The sequence below is a fragment of the Octopus sinensis genome, linkage group LG23, assembly GCF_006345805.1.
Source record: "Octopus sinensis linkage group LG23, ASM634580v1, whole genome shotgun sequence".
NCBI lineage: Eukaryota > Metazoa > Mollusca > Cephalopoda > Octopoda > Octopodidae > Octopus > Octopus sinensis.
In genome coordinates this window covers 31,680,758-31,693,004 of record NC_043019.1, presented here as the reverse complement: position 1 = coordinate 31,693,004, position 12,247 = coordinate 31,680,758, and the positions used below count along the sequence as shown (strand labels likewise).

At 38.4% G+C, this 12,247-nt stretch overlaps 1 protein-coding gene across 1 annotated transcript in view; it reads right to left on the bottom strand.

Moving 5' to 3' along the window:
• The window catches only part of LOC115223409 (otoferlin-like), a 602,516-nt gene that overhangs the window by 158,258 nt on the left and 432,011 nt on the right, over nt 1–12,247 (bottom strand). The window contains exons 14-19 of the mRNA XM_036512652.1: nt 11,205–11,245; nt 9,617–9,803; nt 7,778–7,964; nt 5,163–5,374; nt 3,067–3,175; nt 1,051–1,343 (exon numbers count right to left, since the gene is read on the bottom strand). Coding sequence (XP_036368545.1) covers nt 1,051–1,343; nt 3,067–3,175; nt 5,163–5,374; nt 7,778–7,964; nt 9,617–9,803; nt 11,205–11,245 — 1,029 coding nt within the window. The remainder of the gene's footprint in view (nt 1–1,050; nt 1,344–3,066; nt 3,176–5,162; nt 5,375–7,777; nt 7,965–9,616; nt 9,804–11,204; nt 11,246–12,247) is intronic.

Genomic DNA, 12,247 nt, shown 5'->3' with positions numbered 1-12,247 from the left:
ACTCAGAACGTAAAGACAGACGAAATATCGCTAAGCATTTTGTCCAGCATGCTTATGTTTCTGCCAGCCCGCTGCCTTTGTCATGCAAATAATAAACACACACTGGTTCTGTTTCCTTTCTTTATTTTTATCAGTCAAGTCATTAATATTTAACCAATTAACTAATTGAATGTTTCATTAATTGCTGTGTTAATCAATCAATGAACAAGGTTTGTTGAAGTCCTTTCATTGCCACTCAGAACCTCATGAATTACATGACCTCTCTGCTCCGGGTCTTATTCCAGACAGACCTGAAGCAGATCTGAAGTAGAGAGGATATGTCATTGAAGGGGTCAAGAATAGCACCAAAAGGACTTTGATGAATGTAGCTGATTAATTAACTCACTGAATGGCTAATCAAATAATCGATTAATTAACTGATTAAATGTTAGCAAATTGACAAATATAAAGATATATAACAGAAGTGAAATAAAAACAGTCTGTGTGTTTATTATTTGCGTAATGACCCTACTGAGAGAGAACAAAAATATGCTTCAACTCATGGATTCACATCAAGAAAAATATTGCAAGTCAAATGCAAAAATATGTGGTGATGGGTGGTGATGATGATCCTGATGATGATGTTGATGGTAATGATGATGATGATGATGATGACACTGATGATGATGATGACGATGGCGATGATGATGATCAAATGATAATGGTGGTGATGACAATGGCAATAATGATTATGATGATGAATGATGGTGATGGTGGCAATGTCGATGACAATAGCAATGATGATGATGATAGAATGATAGTGATGATGCTAATGACGATGGTGATGATAATGATGGTTATGATAATGATGGTTATGATAATGATGGTTATGATGACAATGGTGATGATGATGATGATAATGATGATGTTAATGATGATCATGATAATGATCATGATGTTGATTGTAATATTGGTACTGGTGATGATGATGAGGATGATGTCAATGGTGATTTATGGTTGAGCAGGAACATTCAATTAAGTTAAAAAAATAAGCAGACCAGAAAATATTACCAATTTAACAATTATCTTCTGAAGTATATTACTATTATACATTCTGCGCCTGTGGTCTTCGAAGAAATCTTTGATGTACACGCACGGTTTTTCTTCATAGTAAGGCATTATGTAGTAGATTTTGTCTTTGGTCACTGGCTTAATTGGTGAAGTCGTACTCTGCCATTGTGGTATTTCAGCTGCAGCGTTCTGATCCACAGATTTGTCTTCTTCAGACTCCCCTGTTTCTTCGCTGCTGTCGCCATCTCGATTGGTTGGCGGGTTGTAACCATCTAAAACATTTCCAGCATTCCCTGTAATCAAAGATCAATAAAGAATTTTTGGAATACAGTCATTGAGGGTTTGATGCTTCTTAGCCCCGACACCCCAGTTTTTTTTTCTTTCTTTTTGGGCCTTTGTCAAGAGGAACAGCAGTGCCCGTAACCCTTAACAAGCACTCTGAGACAGGTGGGTGGTACGGAGATACCTTTGACACTCTTCCAGTAACTTCAAGGTAGGTGGGGCTCTGAAATCCTGTAAGGCAATTTAACTAGAAGATCACACCCACTGTAAAATCTACAGCTTGATGGTCACCATAGCTGTCTTAGCCCACTACCACCCATCATCATCATCATCATCACCATCCTCATTATCATCATCATTTAACGTCCATTGTCCATGCTGGCATGGGTTGGACGGTTTGACCAGAGCTGGCAAGCTGGAAGGCTGCACCAGACTCCGGTGTGATTTGGCAAGGTTTCTATGGCTGGATGCCCTTCCTAATGCCAACCAGTCTGAGAGTGTAATGGGTGCTTTTATGTGTCACCGGCATGGATGCCATTTGCATGACAACAGGGTGCATTTATGTGTCACTGGCACGGGTGCAAATTTGTGTGACACCAGTATCTGCCACAACTGTGATTCTGCTTGGCTTGATGGGTCTTCTTCTCAAGCACAACATAGTTAAAAAAAAGATGATAAATAGGTGCAGGCGTGGCTGTATGGTCAGAAGCTTGCTTCCCAACCATATGGATCTACATGGCACCATGGGCAAGTGTCTGCTACTATAGCCTCAGGCCAACTAAAGCCTTGCAGGTGGATTTGGTAAATGGAAACTGAAAGAAGCCCATCATCATCATCATCATCGTTTAACATCCGTTCTCCATGCTAGCATGGGTTGGACGGTTTGACCGGGGATCTGGGAAGCCAGAAGGCTGCACCAGGCTCCAGTCTGATCTGGCAGTGTTTCTACAGCTAGATGCCCTTCCTAACGCCAACCACTCCGTGAGTGTAGTGGGTGCTTTTTACGTGCCACCTGCACAGGTGCCAGGCGAGGCTGGCAACGGCCATGATCGGATTGGTGCATTTTACGTGCCACCAGCACAGAAGCCAGTTGTGGCGGCACTGACATCGGCATTCATATATATATATATATTTATTTATGTATGTATATATCTGTATATATTTATGTGTGTGTGTCTATGTTTTTGTGTTTGCCCACCATTACCACTTGACAACTGGTATTGGTGTGTTCAGATGCTTGTAACTTAGCAATTTGGCAAAAGAGACTGATAAAATAAGTACTAGGCTCAAAAATATAAGTCCTGGGTTCGACTTGTTTGACTAAAACCATTCTAGTGGTGCTCCAGCATGGCTGCAGTCAAATGACTGAAACAAGTAAAAGAATAAAGGAAAATATATTAAGAAAGAATACTTAACCCTTTAGTGTTCAGATTATTCTATCAAACATAATGCTTATTGATTCCCATTGATTTGAATTAATCATGCATTATCTCATATCTTCAAGATCTTGATGGTGTAATTACTTAATGTAGAATAACATTGTAGGGTAGGTGTGAGAGCCTGGATCTGGTCAGTTTGAACATAAAACAGATTAGCTATTTTGGCCGGATATGGCCGGTTTAAATACTAAAGGGTTAAATCTGAACAAGTTGTATTTGAGGAATTACTTTAATCTTCCAACCTTATTGGAACTTTATAAGAAATCTTCATTTTATTCTCAGAAAACCATCTTACCAATGCTCATTTCAAAATGAACTGGTTTTTCTCCAATCTTTTTGTCTATCATCGTTGCTTCTAAAATGGAACCAAACAAGAAGTATTCATCTTTCTTTCCTCCAGCATTCTGCAATACAAAAAAATAAAAAATTAAACAGTATAAAAGGGAGAAAGAATGGTAATAATAGACACAAATTATAGTTTTATTTTCTGTATTGCAAAGACATTGACTGTTTTATATATTGATTCCAAATCTTAGACTAAAGGTTAGCAATATCAGGGGAGGAGAGTAAGGTGATAACATCGATTCCATTGTCTCACTGGTATTTATTCTATCAACCCTGAAGAGACGAAAGGTGAAGTTGGCCTCTATGAAATTTGAAGTCAGAAAATAAAGATGGACATAAGGCGGTGAGCTGGCAGAATGGTTAGCACGCCGAGCAAAATTGTTTAATGGTATTTTGTCTGCCGCTACATTCTGAGTTCAAATTCTGCCAAGTTTGACTTTGCTTTTCATCCTTTCGGAGTCAATTAAATAAGTACCAGTTATGCACTGGGGTTGATGAAATCGACTTAATCCCTTTGTCTGTCCTTGTTTGTCCCCTCTATGTTTAGCCCCTTGTGGGCAATAAAAAATAAGAACATAAAGATGGACAATATGCTGCTAAGCATTTTGCCTGGCACATTAACGATTCTTCCATCTCATCACCTTAACAGAAAAGTTGATTTCAAATTTTGGCGCAGGGGAAGGGCTGGGTAGATTACATTGGCTCCAATGTTCAACTGGCATTTTATTTCTTTATTGCCCACTGAGGGATAAACATAGAGGGGACAAACAAGGACAGACAAAGGGATGAAGTCGATTATTTCGACCCCAGTGTGTAACTGGTACTTATTTAATCAACCTCGAAACGATGAAAGACAAAGTCAGCTTTGGCGGAATTCGAACTAAGAATGTAATGGCATACAAAATACTACTAAGTTTTTCACCTGGAGTGCTAATGATTCTGCCAGCTCGCCAGACTGGGCATTGTGAGTATTTATTGACTGAAAACTCCTAAAGCACTACGAGGTTCCAGCAGGGGATGATGGTAAACCCTGCTGTACTCTTTCACCACAACTTTCTCTCACTCTTTCTTCTTGTTTCTATTGTACCTGTATTTCAAAGGGCCAGCCTTGTCACACTCTGTATCATGCTGAGTCTCTCCGAGAACTTTATCAAGGGCACATGTGTCTGTGGTGTGCTCAGCCACTTGCATGTTAATTTCACGAGTAGGCTGTTCTATTGATTAGATCAACTGGAACCCTCATCGTCGCAACTGATGGAGTGTCATTAGATTGCTATAATTGCAGTTGTTGAGAATTTTAGCCTCCAGTTCATTTAGGAATAATATAGAGGGTGTCCATAAATTACCTTTACAATTTGAGCAATTCGGGAAAAATGAAAAATAAAGGATAACTCATCAGAGCTTATTGGAAAATATGGGCAAACAAATACAGTTTTATTAGAAATATCATAACACTTCCATGCAGGCTCCATTGGTTGCATGCAACACATCTCAATGTTACAATACAATAAATTGTGGAAGTTGTAAAGATAAATTATGAACACCCTGTATAGATACACACACGCTCACACACACACACACACATTCACAAACACACACATTCACAAACACACACATCCATAAACATACACACACACACTTACAAACACACATACACTTGCACAGACATCTACAGACACACAAACACACACACGTACATTCACAAACACACTCTCTCAACCCCCCCCACACATATATACACACAAATTATGCATACATTCATAAACACACATGCCTGCACACACTCACAAGCACACATACATACACTTGCACATACACTCCTACAGACACACTCACAAATGCACATACACACACTTATGCACACATACAAATTACACACACACGCATTCACTAACATACACTTTCTCACAAACACACATACACTCTCATGCATACACTTGCACACACACCTACAGACATGCTCACAAACACAAACACACACACACAGACACACTTGCACAAAATACCATCCATAAATTACACATGTGCATCAATTGCAGTGCTTACCTCTGGCAAAGGATTACATGTTTCGAGTTCCACTAGGGTAATCGTATCCATGTTGTCAACAATTTCTGCCGTCACAGCTACCAACAGGCGTCCACGATAAGAGACACCTTCTCCAAGACCATTATTCAGATATGTATGTTCACTTAGAATGCTGTAGTATCTCGTTGAACCATATAAATTGATCCATGAGGGACCAAATGTTGGCAAAAATCCTAGAAACAGAGAAAATTATGGAATGAATAAACAAAACCTGATATGGATGGAAGCACTCTGTCGGTTACGACGACGAGGGTTCCGGTTGATCCGATCAACGGAACAGCCTGCTCGTGAAATTAACGTGTAAGTGGCTGAGCACTCCAGAGACACGTGTACCCTTAACGTAGTTCTCGGGGATATTCAGCGTGACACAGAGAGTGACAAGGCCGGACCTTTGAAATACAGGTACAACAGAAACAGGAAGTAAGAGTGAGAGAAAGTTGTGGTGAAAGAGTACAGCAGGGATCACCACCATCCCTGCCGGAGCCTCGTGGAGCTTTTAGGTGTTTTCGCTCAATAAACACTCACAACGCCCGGTCTGGGAATCGAAACCGCGATCCTACGACCGCGAGTCCGCTGCCCTAACCACTGGGCCATTGCCCCTCCAAACAGAACCTGATATAATACACTGAAGTTGCCTCTGTAGGTTTTCTGTAGAAATTAGAGCCGGCATTAAAAGTTACATTTCTTATATGAATATGTCTATGTAAACAATGCAATCATCATCATCGTTTAACATCTGCTTTCCATGTTGGCATGGGTTGGACGGTTTGACTGAGGACTGGTAAGCCAGGAGGCTGCACCAGGCTCCAATCTGATCTGGCAACCACTTTGAGAGTGTAGTGAGTGCTTTTTACATGTCACTGGCATGGGGGCTAGTCAGGTGGCACTGGCACTGACCAACTTGAATGATGCCTTTTATGTGTCACTGGCATGGGAGCCAGTCAGGCAGCACTAGCATTGACCACACTCAATCGAAGATAGAAAAAATAAGTAATGGCGTATATACATATTTCAAGAGTTGTTGCTGTTTTTTCAGTGCCACATCCAACCCATTAACAATCCATGAGCACATCACTAAATTTAGCAATGTAACACAATTGGGTATACTAATTTTACATATTTAAGTAATATGTTCATAGATGGTTAATGAGGTGGTTGTGGTGCTGATGAAGGAGCAATAACCCCTGAAATATGAATATACACCTATTACCTATATATTTTTTTTATCTCCGATAGCATTGTTTACATAGATGTGGTCATACATGAAACATCATATCTATCAGTGCAGGCTCGACTTTCTGCAGAAAACCTGTAGAGATAAATTTAAAAAGTGATTGAATCACACTACTAACACAGATAGGACATGGCATTGACTTATAAGCCTTTGATATATTCGGTAGTATATTATGGTAGCATAACAAAATACAGTGTCCCAGTCAGCAATTAATATACAGGAGGTAAAAGATGTAAGGAATAATAAGAATACAGTCTTGCTTCAATGTAATTTGGCTCAGCAAATATATTTTTGTAACAGGGTGCATAGCTTGGGGATCAAGGAGTCTCTTCAGGCTGAGCCATTATTTCTCTGCATTGAGAGATCACAACTTCAGTATGAAGGATATGTGGTTAAAATATCACAGGAAAGAATTGTAAGATGGGTATTATCTGACCATTTCGTTGGCGCCACTATTTCTGTGCCACTATTTTGAACCACTATTTTGGTGCCACTACTTTGGTGTCACTATTTTGGTGCCACTACTTTGGTACCACAATTTTGGTTCCACTATTTTGGTACCCCTATTTTGGTGCCACTATTTTGGTTCCACTATTTTGGTACCCCTATTTTGGTGCCACTATTTTGGTTCCACTATTTTGGTGCCACTATTTAGTGTCACTATTTTGTCTCTTTGACTGAATGCGTGAATATGCTTGTTCCCTATTCGCAGTAAATCCTGAAGTTAAGAAGTCTCAAAATATTTTTATATCAAAAGAATTGTTGAACACCAGACTAAAGCAAATCAAATATTTGAGAATGGGACACCCAATGATAATTATGGTTGAACCTGTGGCTGTTGAGACCTCTGGTGTTCTTAGCACCAGGACCTTATCCCTGCTCACTGCTATCAGGATGGAGATTGCTGTCTGCAAGTGCAAGCCCCTCAAGTCAGAATGGCTGTTCCAGCGCATCTCCCTCGCTACCCTCCAAGGCAATGCTTTTCTTATTTTGTTTACTGGTGCTGTGAAAAATGTTTCTATATAGTAAGAGACAAGATTCTTCGTTAATCCATGCGTAACAGAATTGATCAAAACAGTGCAACTATATACACTGCATAGATGGGGTTAATAATCTTACAGCATCTCAATAAGTAACAGCCGTTCCTAATGAAACACCTTATGACAAATGGTTATAGAATTCTGTAAATATTTACTGTTCCTAATGAGACACCTGAAGCTAATTGGAAAGAGAATTTATTGTGAAATAGTACAAATATATATTCACCAAAAATATTCTGTTAACTGAATTATGTCAGCGGAATTTACACCTGTGTACTTGTGAGAAACATGTTAGCACTTACCTTTATCCCCTTCGTTAGATATCTTTCCTAAGTCAATGAAATGTGTTCCGATCACGTCTTCATTGACACTATCATTGTCACGTAACTGAATTCGTATCCTCCGACATAATGGAGGGAACATTTCATTAAATACCAACTGTTCATTCCAAACAGGCTCATAAGCTCCTTTTTTCACTGATGTTTTTCCCTGGAATCAACAAATATTACATTCAAAAGTCAAACAGTTGATACACTTGATGGCAGGCAGTTCAAAACTTCATGGCACATCGTTTATTAGTATTGGGTTGTCCGGAAAGTTTGTGCCGATTTTTAAAGGAAAGAAAAAGGTCAATAAATACTTGCCATTACATTTTTTAATCAACCAAATATGAACCATTTTGTTGCACAATGCATCTCCATCTTTCCTTTAACTTGAAAATACCCTGTTCCCAGAATTGAGGTGGTTTCATGGCAAAGAATTCATCAAGGTATCTTTTTACGTCATCCAAGGAATTGAAATATTTACCATTAAGACTATTCTGCAGAGACCTGAATAAGTGGAAATCCGAAGGAGGAATATCTGGTGAATATGGAAGGTGGGATAACACATCCCAGCCGAGCTGCAGCAAGTTTTGTCTGGTTCCCAAAGCATCAAGTGCCGAAAAGGAACTTTCTTATCTTCCATTTTAAAGGGTTACAGAATTAACACAGGTAATAGGAACATAAATCTTCTTTCACGAAAAGATATCTTAAACTGTGCTGTAAATGGAGGTGTAGTCAAATCTTATTTTATGGACTCAACCATGTTCTAAAATAAGTTGAAAGGTAAGCTACTATATAAATCGGCACAAACTTTCCGGACAACCCAATAGTTACTATATGGAAATAAAGATGTGTGTCAGACTTCTCATCTACCCCTTCATACACTCTTCACCTGAATGAATAGATTGATAGCCAGATAGACATGCACACACAGACACACGTATAGATATTTGTATCATAGCGCGAGTCTGTGTGTGTGTGCGTGTGTGTGTGTGTGTGTGTGTGCACACTTTTGAGTCTATTCACCTGAAGAGGCACAGGCATAGCCATTGCTGAGTGATATTACTGCAATGCTGTGTATAATACACATAACATTCAGCAATGAAATAAACTCTTTATTAAATTTCTTGAAACAAACACAGCGTGTTTCACAGAAATGTTGAAACAAAAAGATGAAATAGGATACAGAATAACAATGGAGGAAAGATGGAAAAGGCAATATCTGATATTTCACACTTAAATTTATAGGATATAGAACAGGCATGGGCAACATGTTTTTTAAGAAGAGGGCTACATGAAACATAGCTTATCACCAGGAAGGCCACATTATTATTATTATTATTATTATTATTATTATTATTAATATTATTAATATTATTATTATTATTACTATTACTATTATTATTATTATTATTATTATTATTATTATTATTATTATTATTATTATGATCAAGTTTCTTCCTGTGCCACAGCAACAAAGTCCATCTGCCACACTTCTTGGTCCATCATCACTGCCTCAAGGTCCTGGATACATTCCAGGCCAGTATCCACAATCAAGTTGTTGATGTAAGTATGAGGATGTTTTTCTCTTCTTACATCATGATGAGGTGGGTTCCACCAGAATTCTTTGGATGCTTCCAGTTTAGGACAGTCTTTCTTTAGACGCACCATTCAGAAAGTCCCATAAGCTACAATTTGTCCTTGACACAGAATAGGGTTGAGTAAGAGAGGAAATATCTTTTTATGTTCTGTAGTAAATAATTTATAGGATGGAGACCTAGAATGGAAGAAGTGCTAAGAGGAAATAAAATCTCTTACCTTTCTTCCAGCAAAGGAAACTTGAACAAAGGGATCGACCAAATCTTTTGCTTCTCCAGTCAATGCCCGTTTCACATTTGCCATGATTCCTGTATTCATTTTTGGCAGACCATCTGCCTTGTAGATCTTTATAACAAACCTAGCTCGCTGCCTGTCGACAGGAACTCCTTCTGGTAATAACAAGTTCCTAAAAAAGATAAAACGGAGGAAGAGAATTGCTTTAATACTGTATTTGCTGGAATATAACACAAACTCTTACTTTGTTAAAAAAAAAGAAAAAAAATTATCTTTTAATTTTTTTGGACCCCGCCACCATGTCTTTTTGGAATACTCAAATAGCATAGTGGGCAGAATTAACAACAACAACAACAACAGGACTTTCACTTAGTTCATAGGATATGTTCTGTGACAAGTTAATGACACTCCCTTGGCACTCTTACCACCAGAAATGCAGCAAACCAGTGAAATGTGATCAATGATATCATTTCCTCAAAATTTGACAAAAATAAACAAACTTCATATTTTTTGTCCAATAGATTGAGGATCCTCAACAGATGGGAAAGAAATCGTTCACTTAGTTGGATATCAAATTGGCAGGTATCATTTCTCAGAGGAAGAACATAGTCCCTAGTATAAAAAAACATATGGGATCACTTTTGATTGCAGTTCAATTGGAGAAGCTTCGATCAAAGGTCAGCTGGAAAAACCTTTGATCATACACTTGCCACTTGAAAAAAATTGACCTGGTGTTAAACAACAGTAATGCCGATCTACTTAGAGCTATGGAGATTTGGTTGTCAATAGTTAAAAGAGTGAAATTAGGCTTGTGCATTGATCATACAGATTTTAGCCTTCAATTATTTTCTTCTGTCAATATGTCAAATGGTAACAATGGAAAGTTATTTAAAATGTAAGCAAGATTGGGAATACCTCAACCTGCCAAGAGTGAAGTATGTTCACCTCAAACAATTCAGTAATAGGAATTAACATAAAAAGTCCTAAGTGAACAAAAAGATTAATATATTTTTTTATCTCTTATCTTTTACCATTTACTTGTTTCAGTCATCGGACTGTGGCCATGTTGGAGTACCACCTTGAAGAGTTTAGTTGAATGAACCAACACAATTCATTTGGTCTCTTTTGCTGAACTGCTAAGTTATAAGGATATAAACAAACCAACACTGTTTGTCAAGTGGTAGTGGGGGACAAACGCAAACACAAAGAGATGTGCCCACACATATCTATGCACATAGACAGCAGACACACATACATACACACACACACACACACACACAGATGTGATAGGCTTCACATCCAGTTTCTTTCAAACAGATATACATGGAAGATTCTGGTTGACCTGGGGGTTTGGTGGAAGACACTTGCCTAAGGTACTGCACAGTGAGACTGAACCTAAGACCAAATGGTTGAGAGGCTTACCTCCCAAACCACACAGCCATGGCTAAAATAAAGTGAAAGAAAAGAAAAGCATAACAAAAAGAAAAAATACATTGAAAGAAATATACTTTCGGTTCTCTAAGAAAATGGAAAATGGAAAGTAAGAAGAATAATGATTATAAAATTTGCTTACGATTCGATATCATCGTCATCGTGGTCATTTTTCGGTGGAACCTGATGAAGAAATGAAGAATAAGACAAAATGGAATGGAGAAAATGGTCCAATGGTTAGAATCACTAAAAATACATTAAATTAATTGTAACCTAAGTACAATCAAATCTTTCTTTCTGTCTTCCCCCTCATACACACACACACACACACATGCACGTACTATGGGCTTCTTTTAGTTTCCATCAACCAAATCCACTTACTAGTCTTTTGTTGGTCCAGGACTACAGTAAGAAAAAGCTCGGCCAAGGTGCTACACAGAGGGTGGGAACCTGGAACCCTGTTATTGAGAAGCAAACTTCTTAACCACACAGCCGTGCCTGTGGTAAACAATATATACGTGTGTGCATGTGTGCATATGTGTGTAAGTGCATGTGTGTGTGTGTGTGTGTGTGTGTGTGTGTGTGTGTGTGTGTGTGTGTGTGTGTGTGTGTGTGTGTGTGTGTGAGTGTGTGTGTGTAAGTGTATGTGTGTGTGTGTATTTGTGCATACCTTAAACGGATTTTCTGATTCAGCTAGAGTATGTATACATACATACATAACCTTCTAAATCTAGTTTATAGATCAGGGTTGATCTGAGTGTTAAAGCCTAATTTGCTGAACATAATTACAATAAAAGAGCCTCAACAGAGTCTCTCGCCACATTGAATTCATGGAGTCATAGCTAAGCAATGTCTTGGCCAGATTGAGTGAATCAAATTGATTCCAGAACTTGTTTGTTTCTGTCTGATAATTATCTGATGATTATTCTACTGGTCTCTTTTCACTGGTTGCCAAGTGGTGTGGGACAGCACAAAAAAATACACACACACACAAACATACACTCATATATAATACACACATATGTGTGTGTGTGTGTATAAATGATTAATTACGGGTGTGTGTGTGTATATATATATATAAATAAAAAATTAGAAAATGGTAAGCTCTTGTTTATCCTGTTGTTACCTGCACTCTATGTGTATGGTGTGCTTGCACACCAATGCCCAGGGGTAATACAGATAATG